Source organism: Hordeum vulgare, chromosome 5H (assembly GCF_904849725.1).
Source record: "Hordeum vulgare subsp. vulgare chromosome 5H, MorexV3_pseudomolecules_assembly, whole genome shotgun sequence".
NCBI lineage: Eukaryota > Viridiplantae > Streptophyta > Magnoliopsida > Poales > Poaceae > Hordeum > Hordeum vulgare.
Genome location: NC_058522.1, coordinates 578093364 through 578117260, shown reverse-complemented (window position 1 = coordinate 578117260; position 23897 = coordinate 578093364). Strand labels below are relative to the sequence as shown.

General features: G+C 41.9%; 1 protein-coding gene and 2 non-coding genes across 3 annotated transcripts; 1 reads left to right on the top strand and 2 right to left on the bottom strand.

Moving 5' to 3' along the window:
- Nucleotides 1-3577: 3577 nt before the first annotated feature.
- LOC123395090 (aspartokinase 1, chloroplastic-like) lies at nucleotides 3578-9374 on the top strand. The gene is made up of 13 exons (XM_045090022.1): nucleotides 3578-4046; nucleotides 4134-4216; nucleotides 4327-4367; nucleotides 5858-6012; nucleotides 6890-7039; nucleotides 7116-7211; nucleotides 7391-7507; nucleotides 7773-7892; nucleotides 7975-8067; nucleotides 8224-8340; nucleotides 8444-8560; nucleotides 8710-8772; nucleotides 8862-9374. Exons 1-13 carry the CDS (start codon nucleotides 3681-3683, stop codon nucleotides 9027-9029), a joined length of 1686 nt encoding a protein of 561 aa, XP_044945957.1. The 5' UTR covers nucleotides 3578-3680; the 3' UTR covers nucleotides 9030-9374.
- A 936-nt stretch (nucleotides 9375-10310) lies between these two features.
- Nucleotides 10311-10384, bottom strand: TRNAV-CAC. The gene has a single exon. It is a non-coding gene; the product is annotated as a tRNA-Val (tRNA).
- Nucleotides 10385-16724: 6340 nt separating this feature from the next.
- On the bottom strand, nucleotides 16725-16798 carry TRNAV-CAC. The gene has a single exon. It is a non-coding gene; the product is annotated as a tRNA-Val (tRNA).
- Between the last annotated feature and the right edge of the window lie 7099 nt (nucleotides 16799-23897).

Here is a 23897-nt window from a genome sequence, read left to right as displayed (position 1 = left end):
GAACTTTCTAAAAGTTGCCAAATCCAATTGTTGTTTGAATGCAATTTTTGTATCAAGAGAATCCAATTGTATCTAGAGAAATATAGAATCTCTAGATACAATTGTTGTTTGAATGCACCACGGAACTATCACGGTGTGAGAATACCCACAAGAGATTTAATTAACTTATTCATGGTGTGAAAAAAGAGCAAAGACAGACAAAAATCCTTCTTGCAAAAGTGTTACATGATCGAGAAATATAGAATTAGTGATCATATACACAAAGGAACTTTCTAAAAGTCGCCAAATCCATTAGTTTTGGGTGGGGTGAGTGCTATGTCAATTTGTTGGATAGTGCTCCTTCTCTAGCTTATAGCTGGCTAATTATTGATGATTTTATTTACCAATTTGTCACATTTGGTGGTTTCTTTAATAAAGATTGATGGGGTAAACAATTTTTCAAAAGACAAAAAACTTGATGTAGTGTAGTCCTGGTGGTTGCACGCTTGCTATTTTCTGCAAGCGTATAGTTGCTTTTATTATCTTCCTCTAGCCTAATAGAACCACAAAAATAAAACTAGCAAGTCAAAACAACACAATATAGTATTTTTTTTCTTTCAATAGCATGATTAATTTCATTTGAATTCAATATATAACTAAGTAGTTGATCCCAACTAATATAGTTATCTACATATGGAACTATGGTACCTCAACACCAACCATTCATGGAAAACACCCACCTCAACATGTAACCATGCATGCAAAAAGCTCAACTGTTTTGATTATATTATGCAACTTAGTTCAATATTTGATAATTATATTATTTTCAACTTCAATTCTTACATTATTTATCCAAATATGAATGTTCATAAAATCAAATCTCACTGAAATATTGCAAATAATTTCCTCAACAATGTGCATGGTATCATCTAATTTTAATAGATTAACATCCAATTATTTTGGATAATTGGACACGATTGTATTCCTTCACAAATAGCGTGTTTTGTTTGGTACATGGATAAAATCACTAGGGGGTGGATGACTGTTTTGCCAAAATCAGCCCGAAATGTTTATGCTAGTCTGCAAAATCGGCTTTCAGTTGATCAAATACCAGATTGTTTTGGCAAACTCTAAAAATAGATGTGCATTGCACTTATTGTATTGTTGGCAGACAATCATCCTCAATTCTATGGGAGCAAGCAATAACCCTTTTATCGCACAACTACTCCATTTCTGCTAGATTTAGAGCCTTTGGAAGACAAATGCAGAATCTTTTGACGAATGAGAATTCACGCTATCTTGCGACTCTCCCGGTAACAAGCACACAACTTATCTATTTTTACCAATATTTGCACCGTGCAAGGTCATAGTAATTATGTTTTATCATCCAAAAAGTTGACCACCAATAATTTGTCAAGCTAGAGAAGCCATGCAAACCATGTCACTACCAAAGGAAACAGAATGACATCACTAAACATCCATTGTTATCTTGTTAAAGAAACCCTAATAGTTATTGAGTGCTGACGCGATCCTTGACCAGTAGAATTTGACCAATTCACTTTGCTTTCTACTTTTTTCATACAACATAAAATCTATTATGATCAAACAACCCGTGAGACAATCATTGTACCATATAGCCATTGACGAAAGGTTGTAAGTCAAGAAAAAAAAGAACACAATATTGGCACGGTCTTTTCGATGTAAGCCAAGGCATCCATTGGCTCACGGCCTTACGTTCATGCGTCCCCGTCGCAGTGATGAGGTGTGGTCAAGCTTTACCTGAATCCCTCCCATCGGCCGCGGTCATCCCCGCCATCTACTCCCTACGCAAGCCAACCCCACCGCTTGTTGTCCGTTTCCCCTCACACTATATAAACCCTCCCGTAACTCCATCCCCAACACGTGTCTGCCCCTATTCATTGCCGTCACTCATCTCCTCGCACTTCTTCTTCTCTCGCTAGGAAGAGGAGGGACTAGGCCAATTAACTTTGCTTCCTAAATTTTTGAGACAAGCCGTAAAGTCTGCTAATCAAACATCCATTGTACCAATCAACGTATCATGTAGTCTTTGACATATGTCGTAATTTAGTCGTGAACACAACATTGCCACAACTTAGGATTTAAAACCCACAAAAATTCACTATGTCCATCACTTATATGAGGGATGGATTGTGCCCTGCGTGTGTTGCATGGTTTACAGAAAGTGGTGCTGATAGAAAACAAGTGATCATTTTGTCCATGGATGCCAAACGTTAGCTTAGAACCACCACTTCACTTCTCTACTTGTTGATTGTTTGAACATACCACATAACTTTCACAGTGGGAGTATACCCACAAGAAGGTTAATTTAATCATGGTGTGGAAAAGGAACATAGGCAACCAAACATCCTATAAAAAGATTTACATGGTAGGGTAGTATATATAGAATCAGTTGGCATACGCAAAAAGAAACTTTGTAAAAGTTACCAAATCCATCTTGAGTGGAGGTGAGTGCTACGTCAATTTGTTGGATAGTGCTGCTTCTCTAGCTTCTAGCTTGGCTAACTATTGGTGGATTTTTTTCTATTTCGTCACATTAGGTGTTTTATTTAACGAAGATTGACTGGGAGGAACATTGCTTCAAAAAATAAAAACTTAATGTAGTGTAGTGTGAGTGGTTGCACACTTGTCATTTTCCTATGAGTGCAAGAGTTGTTTTGTTTTTACCTTCCTCTAGTCCATAACAAGTCAATACAACGGCAACCAACTACGAGTAATATTTTTCTATGAGCTGACTTTATCCATCCTGAATTTCTATTAGAGTCGGAACCCATTATATTGAAGAACTGGAAACTGTCTTTTCCCGTCGAGGAAGTATTTTTACCACACAATAAATCACTGGGTTTTTGGGTCCGTTGGTTTGATGTGTTTAAAATTAGCTTGCTAGTGTGGAAGTAAGCCCAAAATTTTAACTGCCACGTTGGTCGAGTACTAGACAGCTACGCCAAGCTCTAGAAAATGTTGTCGCATTTATAGATCGTCTACAAATAATGATTCTTTAATTATGTGTTCAAGCTAGAGAAATCATGCAAACCACGTCACTATCCAAAGAAACACGTTAACACCACTGGCCAACCACTGTCGTCTCGTCAAGAAGAAACCGCAACCATTGTCGAGCCTCGACACAACCCCTCGCCACTAGAATTAGACCAATTAACCTCACCCCCTACTTTTTCATCAAAGAGATGACACAAAATCTCTTATAACCAAACAACCAATGAGCCAATCAATGTATACCATATCATAGGTAGTATCTTTTATCGTGTAGTCATTGACGTGAGGTCGCAAGCCGTGGACGCGCATAGGACCCACCCCACTGTCCCGGTCGCTTCCACGCGGGCCCGGCCAGCCCGAACCGCGGCGTCCACGAGTTTCTGCGTCCGGCCGCGGTGACGAGGAGGCGCCAAGCCATTTTTCCACTTGGCCCCCCTCCCACCAGCCCACGGTTGATCTCCGCCGTCCGTTCCCCGCGCAGACCACCTCCCCGCCGTCCGTTCCCCCTCCCGCTATATAAACCCTCCGTCCCTCCCTCCATCCCCACCCACCATCGCCGCCACTCCTCTCCTCTCCTCGCCGCCACTCTTCTTCCTCTCCGGCGAGGCCAGGAAGAGAAGGGAGGACCGCCGAGGAGAGGAGGGATCCGGATCCCGCGCGGGTGACAGATGGCGGCCGCGCTGCGCCTCGCGGCGGTCGCGCGGGACTCTCCGGCGGCCGCCTCCAGGCTCGGGAGGGAGAGGGCCTCGTTGTGCGCGGCTGCCAGGCCGGGAGGGCAATGCTGCGCGCGGAGCGGGCTGGTGCTCCGCTGCCAGGGCGGGGCGGCCGCGGCGGCGGCCACGCTCAAGAAGGGCGAGGCGGCGGATGGGGTTGCGGCCGCGGCGGGGTTCACCGTCGTGATGAAGTTCGGCGGGTCGTCGCTGGCGTCGGCCACGCGGATGCGGGAGGTGGCTGACCTCATCCTCAGCTTCCCCGAGGAGACGCCCGTCGTCGTCCTCTCCGCCATGGGCAAGACCACCAACAACCTCCTCCTGGTACTGCCGCCGCCAATTCCCGCTCCGTGGGAAGTTTCCATCTTTTTTTGGTAGCTCCGTTCCGTGCTGAATTTGCTTGGTTGTTAGGCCGGAGAGAAGGCGGTGAGCTGCGGCGCCCCCAAGGCGTCGGAAATCGACGAGCTGGCCGTCATCAAGGAGCTCCATCTTAGGTGCGCCTTAATTTTGTAATCTTGCGATCCCCTGTTGCTTCTAGCCTGGTTTGCAGTGTGCATATCCTGAGGGTTCGTTGCTTTGCTCTGCTCTGCTCTGCTCTGCTCAGGACCATTGATGAGCTTGGACTAGATAGCTCCATTGTTTCAGGTATGCCACTGTTGCTTTCCCCTTTCCAGTTATTGGTTCGAAGTCAATACTTGTTCTGCAAAACTAACATAGAATTCTCGAAATCATGCCTTTCTCTTCCCTAGTTAGAGATCCACCCACCGAATGATAAGCAAGTAAACCGGCCTTTCGCCACTTGCGGTTCATCAGTAATTCCATAAAGTAGCTGTTGAAGTCTGTGTGTTTTCAGATTCAGATTAAGTAAGACTTCTGTTTTGGCTTGCAACTGATTTCCCCCTTCAGCGTCCTTTTCCTATTTGTGTCCTTGCACACAATCTCTGTGTACATCTTTCTGTTTATCTTAGTTTCGATAAAGGGTGACCATCTCCCTGTTCTGAAAGCTCTGCAAATATTCTTACTACTTTGGGATCGTAGAATTACCCAATTTCACAACATGGAGTTAGCGCTGACAATTTAAATTCTTAAGCCAGTGAATACATATTATATTTTAAGTGCCAGCAGAATGTTTCCCATTTTTTGAGGTCCTGGTGGCCCAAAATATACAGACCGTACCTTAGTTTTTTATTAAAAAGCCATAGAAGGATCTATTAATACCACAGGCTGTGTCTGCATTTTTTGCATATGATGAAGTGGGAACCAATCGACACCAAGTTTTTTATGTAGAATAAGTAAGGGTCCGGTCTTCTTGAGCCTGCTCTCTTATCCTGATGGGGACATCTCTCTTTTCTCCTTTAGCTACACAAACTACCCTCTTTTTTCTGCTGTCCTAGTGTGCTACCATTTTCGATGGCCGGTTGTAAATGAACATAGATACACCTATTTTCCCTTTAAATTATGTATGATCGCGAGAAGCCCGGAGGTCATTGTCATCCATTCACATCCTTTTCAGCCTTTTTTTTCTATATTTAATAGGGACAGCTTTTGTATTCTATAGATTTGTGCTTACACCATAGTTGGCTTAACCCCCCCCCCCCCCCCCCCCCCCCCCCCACACACACACACACACACATCGAATGACATTATTTAATACATTGACGTCAATGTACAGCTGAACGAAATAGTGCTCTACTAATGATGTTCAATCAGTCTCACATTGCATCACATATTTTCCTGTGGAGCAAGGTCTTGTTAAGATAGAATTTTTATCTTCGAGAACCAGCATAAAACATTAAATTAATGTAAACACATCAAGTTTGTCATACAGATTTCAGTTGACGCACATACCCCTTCATGAGTAATGTGGGAGATATAGAACAAGTGAAATGTTCCTGAAAGTCCCATAGTTGATGTGTTACCCAACACATCAAAATTCAGACAATCTGAAGTGTGGTATGCTGGATTCTTATTCGTAACACCAGCACAAGCTGTGGTCGTTGATTCTTTAGCATTTAGCCATTATTTGTTGCCTTGCATCTTTTGGGCTAATTCAGCACTTAGCATTAATTTTGTCTTTCATGAAAGTGTCTTCTGTAGTACTATAAAACAACACATTCTCACTGTTCAATCAACAGGTTTTTTGGACGAATTGGAGCAACTGCTCAAGGGTGTTGCTATGATGAAAGAGCTGACTCTTAGGACACGAGATTACCTTGTTTCGTTTGGTGAATGCATGTCTACAAGAATATTTTCTGCATATTTAAATAAACTTGGGAAGAAGGCACGACAGGTACATACTTCTATTCTAGCAAGCAACAATGTACTCCCTCCGTCCGGAAATACTTGTCCTAAAGATGAATGTATCTAGACTTATTTTAGTTATAGATACATCCATTATATCAATTTCTAGGACAAGTATTTCCGGACGGAGGGAGTAGTAGTTTGGTTACAACTTTGTTTTGCAGCTTAAATGTTTGGTCCTTTTGAAAGTAACGCAATTAGACAGAATATTTCCAGAAGGGGTTATTAGTATCTCGCTAAAATGGAAAACTGAATAGGTTATAGGAATATTGTTGACAGTCTAGTGAGTCTTTCCTTGTATATATTCTTTTGCTTATGCTTCTAGTTGACTGATGAAACTAATTGCATCAAGTTGATTAATTGTACCGTGATATGGCAACATTGGTTCCATGAACTGCCAAAAGGTCCCAGCCATGCAACGAGTGAGGTGAACTTGCTGTGCTGTGTCCAGCACATGCAGTATGCTGATAGTAGACATGATGATAGCTCACAGCTTGGTTGCAAAAAAAACTGTAGTATGCCTATCCGCCACTTGGCTATCCAAACTATGGAAAGTAGTCAGCTTCCTGGGGGTGTATCCAAGTACGAGGGCGTTGAGGAAGGTGGGAAGTTTGCATCTCATATTTGCAGCGTATGACTGAGTGTTAAATCTGTTCTTCTATAAACTACTGCAGTTGAACCTCCTGGCTATGCCCTAGTGCTTGTGGATGCCTATATTGTGGACGAAAGTTGCTTTAGCCCACAACTATGTGCCATTGGCTTGGAATATGTAATGAATTACCACTACCTATAATTAGACATGTTCCATGAATAACAGTGATATTTCATTCCAACAATCTCTTAACTATTATTTTTCTTGGTTGCAGTATGATGCTTTTGATCTTGGCTTTATAACCACTGACGATTTCACAAATGCCGATATTCTCGAAGCAACTTATCCTGCTGTTGCAAAGAGGCTACATGGAGATTGGATTGATGACCCTGCTATTCCTATAGTGACTGGTTTCCTTGGGAAGGTCAGTAATGTTATGTAATTCATGCGCAAGAGCATTTTGCGTTGTTTGTGCTTATAATGGTCCGTAGAAATAACAGGGATGGAAATCATGTGCGGTCACAACGTTAGGAAGGGGCGGCAGTGACTTGACTGCTACAACCATTGGCAAAGCCTTGGGGTTAAGAGAAATCCAGGTTTGTGTTATATCTTAGTGATATATTTGAATTACCTGGTGAAAGGTTGGGTGGTACTGAAACTCCAGATTCTGAGCTGCATCCAAAAGTTACGGATAATGGGTGGTGGAGTTGTGTAGTGCATATGCTATATTTTGCTGTGCTGTGGGCTATAACTTAGTTTTTTAAATCTGCAACAGGTTTGGAAGGATGTAGACGGTGTATTAACGTGTGATCCAAATATTTATGCAAACGCGGTACCAGTACCCTACTTGACTTTTGATGAGGCAGCTGAACTTGCTTATTTTGGCGCACAGGTATTCATTGTTTATTACTTGTTGACTGAATAGTGAAAGTTTGCCTGTTGCATTTCAATATGTTTATTCTCAATTCTCGGCATTTCAATATTAGTTAGCTTTGTGGTTCAGGGGTTTGGTTGTGCAGGCAGGGACCTTATCAGCATTGATAACTTCTCTTTGTTATATGTGTCTGTGGAGTTACTTGTGATACTTACTAGGTTATTTCAAAATATTTGTTCTACTATTATATAACTCTTGCATAAATAATTCTACCAACTATTAGGTTTTGCATCCCCAATCAATGCGACCAGCTAGGGAAGGTGGTATCCCAGTTCGAGTGAAGAACTCATATAACCGTCATGCACCTGGTACTGTGATCACTAAAACAAGAGATATGCGCAAGGTTTGTTACATGACTGTATCAGTATATTTTGATTCTTCCATGTATAATTGCTACTGGTCCCTGATTGTACATTATTTTGCAGAGCATATTAACCAGCATTGTATTGAAATCAAATATTACCATGCTGGATATAGTGAGCACAAGGATGCTCGGACAATATGGCTTTCTAGCAAAGGTAAATAAGAACAGTCTTGTGGCTATCTTTCCTTATAGCTATATGCGTTCTTTTATTGTACGCCCTTTTTGACTTTCTGTGCAAGTTTTCTCTGCATCTTGTGTCTCCTTTTTCCTATAGGTATACTTGTTTTTTTACTGTATTGTTTTTGCGCAGGTCTTCTCAATATTTGAAGATTTGGGTATCTCTGTTGATTCTGTGGCTACTAGTGAAGTCAGCATATCATTAACATTGGATCCATCAAAACTTTGGAGTCGTGAATTGATCCAGCAGGTAAAAACTTGGGAACTTATTCCACTTTTATGTTCAGTTCTCGGCCAACAATACTGTTTTTTATATATGCTCATGTTCATTATTTTGTTGTGATGATTGTCAGGAGCTTGATCATGTAGTTGAAGAGCTTGAAAAGATTGCAGTTGTTCATCTCCTACAGCACAGATCAATCATCTCCCTGATAGGGAATGTACAGAGATCGTCTTTGATTCTTGAGAAGGTATGACTACACATGGTACTCTTAGCAGCTTAAACTTTCTCCTAACATAATGCATGATGTGATAATGCATTAGAATTCTCATCAAACTTTTGAAGTGCTTCAGTTGATCATTTTGGAACTTATCGTTTACATTCAATGCTGTATGGCAGGCTTTCAATGTTCTACGCAGAAATGGTGTTAACGTTCAGATGATTTCGCAAGGGGCATCCAAGGTATAATATCCCCTTTGCCAATAAAGAATGAACTTTGTTTTCTACACATGGCAAATGGAACGATGGTATCTAACTGTGCATATAAGCAGGTGAACATCTCCTTGGTGGTCAATGACAGCGAGGCAAAGCAGTGCGTCCAAGCCCTCCACTCGGCATTCTTTGAGAACGGTTTCTTGTCGGAAGTTGAGGAAGCGGACCTTGCACCGAACGGGGCCCCAGTCCTAGTAAGCTCGAATGGTGCCATCAATGGAAACTAGTCGACGTCGCCTTTTTCTGTTTCCAGCAACGGATGCGCCGTTCTTAGGTTAAGAGGGTGATCCGACCCGGATTATTTAGGCCACCTGAGCTGATTCGTTGGTGTTGTAAGAGCAGTATTATAGGTATCATTGGTGTTGTAAGAGCGAGCGGTATTATAGTTAGCATGATTCTTGGAGTGCTAGCATATGGTAGCCCAATCAATGTATGTGATTGTGTGAGGCGTGCTACTTGCTGAACTTAACCGTTGGAGGTTTGTAGTGCACTCCGTGGGTGTCTTCTACTACCAAATACTAATAGTATGTGTGTTGTATCCTTCTATTTATATGAGCGAATAATTCTTGTTTTGTCTTCTATTTAGACATTTTTTTGTCAATGGACTTGTAAATCTGACAAGTCATCACATTGGTGGTGTCGGGCTGATTACTTGCAACTGAATCCACAACACAATTCATTTAAACTTGGTAGTAGAAGTTATTTAGCATGAGTTGTGGTATTTTTCAACTTTTTTGGTCCAATGCGCTTCTTTAATTTTCCATCACTACTTTCAGTAAATGTTCGAAGAAATGCACAATATCATCTAGCATCACCACAGATTTGTTCAAAATGTGAAGCAAAGTTTGCGAGAAGCTGTTTCTCACAAGAAAAAATGATTGCTAGAAGCTAAAATAGATTAAGTGCAGTATATCAAATCGGATCAGTAAAAAAAGAGGTAAGTGCAAATACACCACCCAGCCTTATGCCTTTATGTGTGGAACACTTGTTAGTTCTATATTTATACAGGAGTAGGCGTATTTTGGCAGAGGCTGACCAGAAACAGTTACTATCAAGTTAGTCTGATTAGCCTCATGGTCAGTTGTATTTATACTGGAGCTTTTTACTAGACTAACGTGATAACTGGCCATGAGTTTTTGATTAGATTAGCGTGATAATAAAAAATAGTTATGTATTTTCACAACTTCTGCTTGCTGTATTTTGTGTATGGAACAGTTGTCTACCATGAGTTGTTGTGTTTTGTTTACGAAACAGTTATCTACCTGAGTTGTTGTGTTTTGTTTATGAAACACTTATTATCTACCATGAGTTGTGTGACATCTTTTTTTGTCCAATGGGCATCTCCATCACCACTCTTAACAAATGTTTCCCAACAAACACAAAATATTAGTGTTACCACAATTTTGTTCAAAAAATGAAGCAAAGTTTGCTAAGAGATAAAATATATAGGTTTTCTGTAAGAGTATTTGTAAGTGCAATTTTTTTAAAAAGAGAAAAATAAAAAGAGATGTCTGAGCCCAGGTTCGAACTGGGGACCTTTAGTGTGTGAGACTAACGTGATAACCAACTACACCACCCAGACAGTTTTGTTTGTTAGTTTGACAGTAATTTATTTAGCAGTTATCTCATTGTCCTTGTGTAGAGCGTGAGCTTTGGTCCCTCCCTTTGGCGATGGAATATGCCGTGGCATATTGTGGTTCTCCTTTCACCTATTTTTCTGCTTATATAATTCGACGGCCTACGAAGCAGCAGTAATAAATTTCTTCACACAGATCATATATAAGTCCTGATGTGAAATCAGACTCCCCTGCCAACTCGCCAAACCAAATACCCCATCGGTTTCAAAATCTAAGGTGCATTTTTTTTAATATATATTTTTTAACTTTCATCAAGTTCAGAGCCAAAAATATGGACATCCATGATACTAATAAAAAAATATGAGAATTCATGATGAATCTAATGACACTGATTTGATATTATGGATATTGATATATATATTTCTCTAAAAATTGGTCAAACTTAAAAGAGGTTTGACTTTCGAGAAAACTAATGCACCAAACATTTTGAAGTCAAGGGACTAAAACTATTATGAAAATTCAATAACACTAACGGCGCAACAAAGTGCGCTCAACACTTCTAGTACTATACACTATGCTCCCTAAGTTTTAAGGTATCACAATCAATTGAGGTCTCCAATTGAAATTAGGTCACCCGATTTTTATCGGGTCAACAATATCTCAAAGCTCTTTCACTCAATTCTTTTATACTAGACACTATGCTTAGGCCTCACAATTAAATGAAGTCTTTAATTTAGAATTGGGTCACCCGATTTTGATCGGGTCATTAATTTTTGAAGGAGTCTCCCATTCTATTCTTTTAATTCAATATGTTCCCTACTTTTGAAGCTCTTTCATTTGATGAAGTATTCAATTTTAGACTTGTTTACGGTTTTGATCGGGCCAAAGATTTTCAAATCAATCAGCAACAGACCAGCCTATACAAACATATAATTCCGGTGCATCGCCTCACCACCTAGAAAAAGAAGGGGCACCATGTGATACTATAGCACCAGTATACTACATGCAACCACCAACGTAGATATTTCCCCATATAAATATGGATTGATTAGTGGATAACACACAATCACACTGCAAAAGGTCCATCAAATCACCAAATTATAAATAAGAAGAAAACATACTCCATTATCTCCTCGACCCGCCAAACTAAATATTCCATTAGTTCCAAAATATAAGGGGTATTAGTTTTTTCTGAAAGTCAAATTTCTTTAACTTTGACCAAGTTCAGAGCCTAGAATATTGGCATCCGCAATATTAAAAAATAAATATATGGAAACTTATTTCATGATGAATCCAATGACACCAAATTGATATTATGGATTTTATTATATTTATCTACAAATTTGATCAAGTTTAAAGAGGATTGACTTTAAAAGAAAGTTATACACCTTATATTTCGAAAGAGAGTGATTTTTTAACAAATCCAACAACACCAATGTTGCAGCAAAGTGTGTCCAAATGTTTTAGTAGATATACCATTCTAACGGAAGTTGGACTAACAACGTTGGGTGATGGTGAAAATAACTCAACTCACATGTTAGTTTCCTTGCCTCTTCTAGCCATATGCCCTCCCTTTGTTTAATGAAGCAAAGTCAGAAAGAGGTACAAACTATAGTGCTTGATCGACTTATTAAGGTCAATACAGATCAACATTGTTGTGTGTGTGTGTGTGGGGGGGGGGGGGGGGGGGCATAGCCCCTCGGGCATATCCGCTCCCTCATAAGTTAGCCTTCATACTTATATATGAATTTGGATCACAACATAACAAAAGGAGTCATTGTGGTACCTATATGAGCACTAGTGCACCTTTCAGGAGCTCGCACACGCCCCCTATGACAAGATCATGCGCTTTATCATCTTCAATGCTTGTCATGGCATCGCGGTCCCGCCAATCGCTACCACTCCCATGTAATTTCTTTCCGCTATTGGAAAGATATTTATTGAATGATGGTTAATAGGTTTCCCTTACCTTCGACATGCAATGGAATAGTTTGATTTCAAGCTTTTATGTATATGATGATGCTTAATTGGTTTAAGTTCAACCGAGAGCTATTCTGGAATAGAACTCCTGCTAATATCTCATTTTACATTCTTTACTAAACTTTGTGGACCTCCTTCCCTTCTCCCATAAAAGATCTTAACATTTTATGCCCAATGGCATTCTTTTGTTAGTATCGCTTTATAATTATAATTATATAACTCGCTTTTGTTTATTTGTCTTTTATTTGTAGTCCTCAAGAGCTGGTGAAGTTGAATGTTCAATCGGACTAGTCCACGACGTTCATGTTGACTATGCATGCCAAGATATTGGCCGCAAAGATAGGGATGGTAAAGCAATGGCCCGTGTTGCTGGTTAGGAAGACCAAGGACAACTAGTCTCAACCATGGTGGCTTGAAGTGGAATTGGTAGGCAAGGGTGGGGCTGCCCCAAGGTTTCTGTCTCCAGCGACAACACACGTGTCTTCACCTTCACCAACTTTGAAGGAAAGCTGTTCAAACTGACAGATGGAAGAACTGAAGTCCTCCATGACAACACACCGCTAGGATTCAACGACAATTACAACACCTTGGTTGGTGGCGCCACAAACCTACTTCAACTGAAGCTCGGTAAGTTTGGTGTGGTGGAGGCGGTGGTGACACCGTGGAGCCACAAGATGAAGAAACCATTCAAGGACAACAAGCTGAAGAAGGCATTGGCAACCATGTGTCACTAGCGGAGCCAGGTAGAAGATGCAGGTATTTATTACGTAACAACTACAACCAAACCCCATCCCGCTCAACTGCTAATCTGTATAGCCATTTCCTGAGTAAGCATCTCTTTTTCACTTCTAAGTTTTCAATTCCCAAGCCCCTCTGGTCCTTCGGTCTACAAATAATGTTCCATTTAGCCAATCTGTATTTTGTTTTGTTCTCATCAATTTGCCAAAAGAAACGAGATCGATAAAAATCCAGTCTTTCCCGTACCCTTACTGGTACTTCAAAGAAGGATAGGAGGAACATCGGCATACTAGTCAATACTTAATTAATAAGAATCACCCCCACCATAATATAAGAGCTTGCCCTTTCAGCAGCTCAATTTATTTTCGAATTGATCTTCGATACATTTCCATTCTTTGTTTGATAATTTTCGGTGATGTATTGGGATCCCCAAGTAGCGAAATGGCAAAGATCCCAACTCACATCCGAAAAACTGTCTATAATTATCCTGTTCTTCCCTGGTGCGTCTAAAGCAGAATAGTTCACTCTTATTAAAATTTATTTTGAGTCCGGACAGTTGTTCAAAAAGGCATAAAACTAGTTTCATATTTCTTGCCTTAGCTATATCATCTTCCATGAAAATAATTGTGGCGTCCGCATATTGTAGAATAGACATCCCACCATCAACTATATGTGGGATTAGCCCACCTACCTGGCCATCCTCCTTTGCTCCGTTAATTAGAACTGCCAGCATATCAGCGACCACATTGAAAAGGATGGGAGACATTGGGTCTCCCTATCTCAATCTTTTTTGCGTCTGGAAATAATGACCTATGTTGTCATTAACCTTGATTCCCACGCTGCCTTCTTGTACAAAAGATTCGACCCGCTTCCTCCAAGCCATATCAAAACCTTTCATACGCAGGGCTTATTCCTGTCCACATGCATCACAAAAATTAATACGTTCTATGTGTCTAGAGCATAGCACAACTCGTGATGGAACAAAACCTTTGATCACCCTCCACCAGAAATTTTGAACTTTTGGTGGTACTTGACGACGCCAAAGTTTCTTCCAAAATAATCTGTCTGGTCCGCCTGCACTTGAGGGTGATTCCATATCTCTCCTAAGCTCAATCAACAATTTATAGGCTGATCGTACTGAAAAATTACCAAACCGGTCTGGATACCATGACCAGAAATCCTCATGTGATCTCCCAATTGGAATTGTAGCTATCATGGATATGTTTGGCTCCACAAAACCAGCTTGTAATTTTTGCATGTCCCAGCATCCATTGTATTCATCAATCACTTCCTCCACCCGAGTGAAAGTTGTAGTTGGTAGCCTGATCAGTGGACGTTTGTGGTGACTTTCAGGCATCCACGGGTCTTTCAAATCCTTATAGAGTTGCCACCTCCCACCCCTTTCGTCAGCCCCTCCTTAGGGCTTCTCGGCCGTGCAGAATGGCCCTTCAAGTATGAGAGGAGTTCCTCTTCTTCCTTGCTTCCATAAACTCACAATCATGAAAATATTTGCCTTTCAGTATACTTGCACATAATTAATTTGTATTAGTGAGGAGTCTCCAATCCTGTTTTGCGAGCATAGCTTGATTGAAGATTTGGATGTCTCTAAATCCCATGCCTCCTTCACTCTTCGGACTGGCAATGTCAATCCACTTCTTCCACCAGTACCGGGCTAGCAAGGTAGTTATCCTTTTACACATATTCTTTGACAACCGGAAGCAACTCATTCAAAAGGTCAGGATCGCTTGACAAACATATTTCACCAAGACCTCTCGGCCAGCACTATTAAGCAATTGTTTTTCTTTAAAAAGAAGGAACTTAGCCTTCGGTCTCTGCATCAATCGATGCATGCAGCCATCTTATTGAAAAAGGTTCAGAACAACGTCTAAGCTTCACAAGTCTTTGAAGCTTAAAAATGAAAAACAAATTGCCATATCCGGCGTCACTAAAAGCAGACTACGATGCCTATACACCTAGTCTATTATTAGCATGCCACCTAAATCAGCTGAAGATAGCCCGTGTGACCATCTTCCATCGGTTGCGCCCAATATCCGTAAGCTTTCTGGAGTCCGCATGACTGAGTAACGACCACGTACGGATCCAAGACGTCGCTTTGAAGATAATCTGCAAAAAGTTGTTGAATTTCTTGCCATTAAAGATGATATCATTCATGTTATTTCATATAGCCCAAAATAAAACATAGACCCCAATTCTTATAATTTTCGATATTTTAACGTCCACTCCATTAAACAATTGTGGATTCCATCCCTTACATAGCTTCCTGATTGATGAAACTATCCCTTCAAATTGATCGTCCGTGGATCTACCAAGGGTTGTTGTCAGCCCAAGGTATTTTCCCATCAATGCTTCCGTTGCAATACCTGATCCTTCATGTACTCTTGCCTTCATATCATCGTCACAGTTTGCACTGAAGAATATTGTTAACAAGCTGGCCTGAAAACCTTCTATATATCTCCAAAATATCCTTAATTGCGCAATCACCATTCTTGCCTTTCTTTCTTTTCAAATAATGTATACACTCATATGCCATGAGCACATTATCCGAGATTAGCCTCCCTAGGACAAAAGCACTTTGCTCCTCAGAGCACAATAAGGTGACATAAGCATGCTATAAGAATTAGAATATTATATCTTTGCTTAGTTGGAGGAGAGAGATAATTTCATCTAGTATAGGCCATATATAGTCAGAGTGCTACCTTGGAGGCTATCTTATACAACACATTGCATAGAGATATGGGTCGAAATTGGGTGAGGTTCTGTGGGTTTTTCACCTTTGGGATAAGGGCCAAAAAAGTTTTATTGACCTCCTCCGACATTACATCTGTTTCAAAAAACTTTTGTACAGCCTCACACACCGAGCTCTTAAGAATATGCCAATGTTTTATGTAAAAATCGGCCTTGACGCCATCAGACCCTGGCGATTTGTTCAGATGCATCATAAACAAAGCTTTCTCAACTTCTGTATCAGTTATGGGTCCACACAAACTTCTTGTTCATCGCTACATTCACTTTTGGTTCAACAAATGCAGTAATCTCCTCTGGATTTGTATCTATCCGGGCAGTAAAAAGAGACTGATATAACTCAATTGCCGCAGCCTCCAAATCTGGTTGAGTCGAGATGGTCCTGCCATCTTCTAACTGAAGACCATTTATCTTATTTACACGTGCACGTTCTCTATTATGTGCATGAAAACCCCCCTTATTACGGTCTCCTTCCGCTAGCCAGGTTACTCTCGATCGCTGTTTTTTCCATGGCTTCCTCCCTTGCAAGAAGTTCAGAGATCCTCCTAACTAGCCTTTTTTCCTCCACTGTCGGTCCCTTCCAAAGTGAGCTTGCTCTCAGGCATTGACGCATGTCTTTAGTTGCTTTTTCACTGAACCAAATTCTTCTGTACTCCACCTTAGCATAAGTTGTGCTATTCTTTTAACTTTTTTGGTCCAATAATGCGCATCTCCAATTCTCTGTCACTACTTTTAAGTTTTAATAAATTTTCCTGAACAAACGCACAGTTCCCTCTAGCATTACCACAGTTTTGTTCAAAATGGGAAGCAAAGTTTGCTACAAGAGTGGAATATATCAAATCCGAAAAAAAAAAGAGTTAAAAATGTCTGAGCCCAGGTTCGAACTGGGGACCTTTAGTGTGTGAGACTAACGTGATAACCAACTACACCACCCAGACGCTGTGTTTAAATTTCAACGGGATCTACATGATCTTTATTGTACTCTTTTCTGTAGATTACCAGTGTGAATATGCCGTGCAGTCGTGCTATAACCACAGGATATGCCGTGGCATATGGCTGGTTTTCCTTTCACCTGTTTTTCTAAGACGTAGCGACTAGCGAGATGGAGTTCGTGTATTTGACGAGGCCATGACGGTTGATTTGGTGTGCCGGGTTGCGGCTCCCCATTCGTCCAAGCCGTGGTGTGGCCCTTTGCCGGCGGTTACTCTCCCCCCACGTACTCTACAGCTCCTGGAGCAAAGTAACTAAGAGCAAGTATACTAGATCGATTATGGCATATGCTCTCGCGATTGCATCGCCCTTTCCGTCGCCGGCCTTGGCCCGGGCGGCGGCCCCCCAGTCCTTCCCCCTGTGGTCTCGCTCTGATGCGGGACAGAGCGCACTGTGGGCTGCACCTTGATGGCGACGGTCCGACGCGGCGGCCGGGTGACCTTTCGTGGTGACGGGTGGTCTGCTAGGCGGCGATGTTGCTGTTAGCAGCGGGGTGGCGCGGCGGCGCGATCTAGCGGCGCCCGCTCGGCCCAGATTTGGGTCATGGCAGGTCGACAGCTGGGTGGGTCGTCGGCATGGCTCCCGGGAGGCGAAGGTGCAACATGGGGATGGTGGGTGGCGGCGACTTTGGAACCGGCCTGCTATAGCATGGTGGTTGGGGCTTCGCAGGCCCATTTTAGGCTTCACCATTTGCTCCTCCTTCTTCAAGCTTCCGAAGGTAGTTTTTTTAAACTAGAGCATTGTTGGGATATGCTTAAAGATTGCGACAAGTGGAAGTTGATTGACAAAGTATCCCCACTGATGAGAGGTTCACTTACGAACATGGATGAAGATGAAGATGATGATGGCCCAAGAAACTTGAACAAGCCCGATGGTGACAAGAAGACAAAGGAGAAGATCCAGAGGGAACACAAATCATCGAGCTTGTGGGACAAGATAGATGTCATGATGCAATCAAATGATTTGATGCTAGCGAAGACATTGGAGACAAAGAAAGAGTTGGGCGAGAAGAAGGGACATGAGAAGCAAGAGAGGTGGCAATTTCTCAAGGACGAGGGGTTGCGCAAGGCGGCCATTGAGGAGACAAGACCACGTGCCGCTGAAAACAAAGCCATGTCCAAGCTTCTTGCCTAAGAGAATAGGATCTTGACATTGAACCGCAATGACATGGATGACATCAGTAAAGAATGGCATGATATGACAAGGTGAGACATCTTGAAGAGGAGGGTGCTTGCGTCGGCCGGTGCAGTTACAGTGCCGGCGATGTTTTCTTATCAGGATTTGAAACCAATGTCGTAGATGATTTCGGTGTCGGAATTGGAACAAGTGCCGATGATGGATTCGGGGGCGGCGATGACCTCGATGGAGGTGATGCAGAGTGAAGAGCGACAAAGATGATGACATACGTGGTCGTCATTTTTGCATGAAGTCCTTTTGCGTTTGTCCTACAAACTATGCTTTTTATTTGCACGCGAAATATGTTTTATTGTTTGAATTTGAACTCATTTGTCAGAATCGCTGTCAAAGTTCGTTTATTGGGGGTTTGTGGATCGACACGGCGGCGCCCGAATGGACCCCGCGTAGCTGACCCATAAAAGAGCATCTTTTGCGAGTATCCGTTTTTACGGGTCCATTTTGCAGGGTGTGACTCTGTCCTCGCCCGTGTCATTCAGAACAGATTGTCCGCGAGGACCCTTTCCAAAGTTTACTTTTAAATCCTCGACCATATGATGTATATGATCATCAGTACGGTGGTTAGGCTTCTTTCCGGTGATGTATACCTTGAAATGCTTGCCTTCTTTTCTTAAGAGACGCTTGATCGGAAGAAATCGACGATGTTCCACGTACACATTCTTTTTACATTTATCCAAATATATACTTTCGGTATCATCTAAACAATGCGTGTGTGTGTGGTATCTCTTGTTTGTCTATCCCGAAAGGTTACTAAGAGCAAGCCAATTATGTTCCTCGCGTCATCTGCAAAGTCCCCAAAACTTTCTCTCTAATTTCCTCCATTGCGACCCATTAGCAGGTACTCTCAACTTCCTGTCTTTCTTACGGTCTTCTTTGTGCCATCGCATCAACTTGGCATGCTCTTTGTTTTGAAACAAACGTTTCAACCATGGTATTATAGGAGCATACCACACCACCTTGGCATGAATCCTCTTCCTGGGGCACTGGCCCTCAACATCGTCACCAGGGTCATCGCGGCCGATCTTATAGCGCAACACACCGCATACCGGGCACCCATTCAAATTCTCGTATTCCTCACCGCTGTAGAGGATACAGTCATTAGGGCATGATGTATCTTCTGCACCTATAATCCTACAGGGAAGATAGCCTTCTTTATCCCTTGTCATTAGGGCATGATGTATCTTCGTACGTACTATCAGGCAATTCATTATCCTTTGGAAGCATCTTCTTTAACATTTTTAGCAACTTTTCAAATCCCTTGTCAGATAGACAATTCTCTGCCTTCCATTGCAGCAATTTCACTGTTGTACCCAACTTCTTATTGTCATCTTCGCAATTTGGGTACAACAATTTCTTGTGATCCTCTAACATGCGTTGCAACTTCAACTTCTCCTTTTCACTTGCGCAGTTTCTCTTTGCATCTGCAATGACCCAACCAAGATCATCAGCACGCTCATCTCATGCCTCTTCTTCATCTTCTTCCCCTTTGTAGTACCATCGTATTCAGAGAACACATGATAGCTATCATCATCCTCTTCTTCTTCATTCTCTTCCATTAGAACCCCTCTTTCTCCGTGCTTGGTCCAACAGTTATAGCCGGGCATGAAACCCGACGTAAACAAGTGGACGTGGATGACTCTTGACTTAGAGTAAGTGCTATCATTCTTACAAACTTCACATGGACAACACATAAAACCAGCTGCACGCAGAAAACTATGCACGACATCAATGAACTGGGGAGATCGTCGATCATTGTACATCCGTTGCCGGTTCATCTTCATTACACAAGACCGAAAAGACCAAATTAATAAAAGTTCATACACACTTATTCTTATAAAACAACATACAAGAGTACCTAGCTAAAGTATTTAAATGCAATAACAAATACAATCAAGATCGCAACTAAGGTGACAATTGATCCAACAACATAGTGATACCAAGCCTGTTTATTAACGACATATTTTCTAATCTTCAAGTCGCATTGCATCCATCTTGATCTTGTGATCATCGACGACATCGGCGACATACAACTCCAATTTCATCTTCTCTTCTTCAGTTCTTTTTAATTTTTCTTTCAAATACTCATTTTATTTTACAACTAAATTTAACTTCTTGACAAGAGGGTCGGTTGCAATTTCCGGTTCACATACCTCCTAGATAAAAATATCTATGTCAACCTGATGGGCATAATTTTCATAAATGAGAAATGCAACAAATAGTTATAAAAGAGAATGTATCACATCCGAATCATAAACCGGACGAGGGCCGACGGGGACAGATATCAAGACCATGGTACTATGTATAACAAACAATCATACTAGTAATAAAACTATCTAAATCATACAAACAAGATTTTTTGTATAAAAAGGATAAGAACAAGAGGATCACAAAGGTGGTGCCGGCGAGGGGACGGTGTGGGCGATCGATGGTGGTTAGGACGGGATGGGAAGATACTAAGTAAACCACACCTACACATATGCAAATAAGAAGTTAATTTGAGCTCAAATTGCTTAGAAATCAAATAAACTCCCATAAAATTACTTCCCAAACTAAAACCCACAAATCACTATACTTATAGAGCATTGCACGAGCTAATCTACCAATGAGAGATGAAAGGACAAAGTTGCTAACCTTTGTGAACATTTGGAGAGATGGGGTGCCTCAAATCTGGATAAATCTTGGCAAAAAATCAAGTATGAGCTTGAGCTAAGGGGAAGAACAGAGAGGTGAATGAAGAAAACAGAGAAATGGGTTTGGTCTGGACGAAGGGCTTATATAGGGAGATCTTTAGTCCCGGTTTGTATAACCAACCGGGACTAAATGGCTCCCTCTAGTCTAAATGGGCTCATGGGGCCCAACCTGATGTCCGCCTACCACCACACCTTTAGTCCCGGTTTGTCTCACAAACCGGGACTATATGTGCAAAATGAACCGGGACTAATGATGCCCGTGCCACCGATCATTCTGATTACTCGGGCGTAAAAACGATCAATGCTTGCGCCGTAAAAAAAGAAAATGCATTTCTTTTATGAGTACTAATAGAAATGGCTGGGATTAGGCCTGTTAGGAAAGAAAAAAAAAAGGATTGTTTACACTTTTCGATGAACATATATTGCTTTAGAGCTACTAGGTGTTCTTGCAGCAAAGTACATGCACCGGTCTCATATCAGACATGATTTTCATTTTTAAATCGTAGTATTTATTTAACGCTTAAGAACAGAGGAATTAATTGTATCACTAAAATGGATATATTGATCAATTAATTAATTAGCTGCACACATGCATGCCCTGTTCATCAACAGTGTGCAATCAACAAGAAATGTATCCACATACATAGCTCGTGGATGCAAATTTCGCACTTTCTGTCACACACACACACACAGTCGCTACTCACGTGCAACGAGGGCGCCGTCACCGGGGCAGGGCATGTCACTTGTTGGACGTCGTCGCCGAATATCTCGTCCCATGACACTGGAAGCTGCCGTCAACATCCTCCTGCACCGTCTCAACGGCATGGTGGACGTCGCCATGTTTGGGATTTTTTCACTGTTTTGATCCTTAAGGCGTAAATTCATTACGTAACGAACTCGGTTCGAAGGTATTTCACGTTTTGACCTTTTTAAAAATGTCACATTCCGTGGCGTTGCAACCCTGTTATGAAACGCCAGTCTACTGGACGTTGCGGGCCTCGTGTGCAACGCCAGTCTACTGGACGTTGCGGCCCTTCCCAGAAACGCCAAGGTGGCTGGCGTTGCAGACATGAGGTGAAACGTCAGGACCTATGGCGTTTCTTGACTTTATATTCTGCCACCCCGACCCCCTCGCCCACCAACCATCATTTCTCCTCTCCTCTTGTTCTTGTTAGCCCGAAAAAGCTCTCCCTCCTCCTCACCATCCCCCCCTTCGATCTCCCTCCTCCCTCAACCCATTTAGTAGGTTCTTTGGGGCAAATCGAAGAGGCCGGTAAGCTCCTCCAATCCCTCCAATTAGTTTTTGCAATGATTTTGTATTTGTGTAGATTTCTTTTGCACTAGGTGTTCTATTTATGTTGCATTGTATTGGTTGGTTTCTTATTATTGAGTAGATTTAGTGTTAGGTTTTGGTTAGGGTTATGCCTAGTTTGGTTGGACAAGGGTTAGGGTTAGTGTTAGGTTTTGTGTTATGCCTAATTTGGATGGACACGGTTTAGGGTTAGGGTTTGTGTTAATGCCTAATTTGGATGCAAATGGTTAGTTGTTTTGTTAGTTGTTTTGTTATACTTAGAATTGGTAATTTTGTCCCCTTTTTTAGATGGACAAGATTGTGAATATTCATTATGTTGAGAAAGAGGCATTCATGAATATTGCTATTGTTGACAAATATGAGGAAGTGTTGACATTTCTTGATAGTCCTACTTATGAAGAGGTTGTGGCAGAAACTCGGATAAGATTGAAGTGGGTTGATCCAAGTGACCAAGTAGAATTATTAGGAAGATATGATGTTGGGTCGGCACACAAGTGTCGAATGAAGACAATGCCTATCAAGTCTAATTTGCATTGGGTTGCATACAAGGAGGCTGTTGCATCGTCGATAGACAAGTCACTCGAAGTGTTCGCTAGTACGGTGGTCAATGCTCCTCTTCATGTTGACTTGAACCAACCCATAGTAGATGATTTGAGCCCGTATAATGTTGTGGCACCTATTGTTGAGCATAAAGTAGAAGTGCAAGTGAATGAGTATCCCCAATATGAGTTTGGAGGTAGTGCACCGATCAAAGATGATGGTCATGAGTCCGACGAAGAGTATGAGAGGCAACACAACATTGTTGATGACGTAGAGGCTCAAGTAAGGCATGATGACATGGATCCTAACATTGTTTATCAGCGTGCTTGTGTGGACGAGTCGGATGATGAAGGCCCGGAGAATGAGTTGGATGAAGATGGCTTCACTGAGAAAGAAGCAGAGTGGTATACAAAAATCACCGGGAGGGATCACAAAGTTCCCTTGTTTTGTGATGTTAGCCTTGCATATAAGGCTTTAGTCGACGGTGGCATGAGCAAGACAATTGAGGCTAGAATGTTCCCAAGTAGCACACCCAACGCTATCTCAACGTCTTACCTAAAGAAAGGTTTGATGTTCGAGGACATTCTAGAATTGAAGATGTGGTTGTGTGAGTATGCCGTCAAGCACTACAGGCCTTTCAGAGTTGCTTACTCGGACTGTCACAAGCGATACACCGTGAAATGTGAGGTAGAAAAATGCAAATGGAAAGTCAATTCAAGACTCATGAAAGATGGTATGTGGAAGATAAGTAGTTGCATTGCAACTCACCAATGCACACCGTCGACAGATGAAGCACCAGAGACACACCGTCAGTTAACCTCGGAATTCATTGGTTATAAATACCAGAAACATATAGCTGAGGATCCAACCATTAAAGTGAAGTTGTTGATGAGTTGGGTTTTCGAGAGATTTGGATATAAGGTCAAGTACGGGAAGACATGGAAGGCCAAACAGGTCGCTTTTAGAATGTTGTACGGTGAATGGGAAGAGGCATACAACATGCTACCCCGGTTGCTGGGCGCGATGGCCTATAGAAACCCCGGAATGTAGCACTATGTCCAAGATATTGAAGGAGTGTTCCGTCGTGCCTTTTGGACGTTTGGCCCATGCATTGCAGCTTTTGAGCATTGTCGTCCGGTTTTGTCTATAGATGGAACATTCCTGAGTGGAAAATACAAGGGCACACTAATGATAGCAATGACACATGATGCTAATGATTAGGTGTTGCCTGTGGCATTTTCTTTGGTGTCAGCGGAGAACCAAGATAACTGGGAATGGTTCATGAGACTTGTGAGAAGCACGGTGATTCCT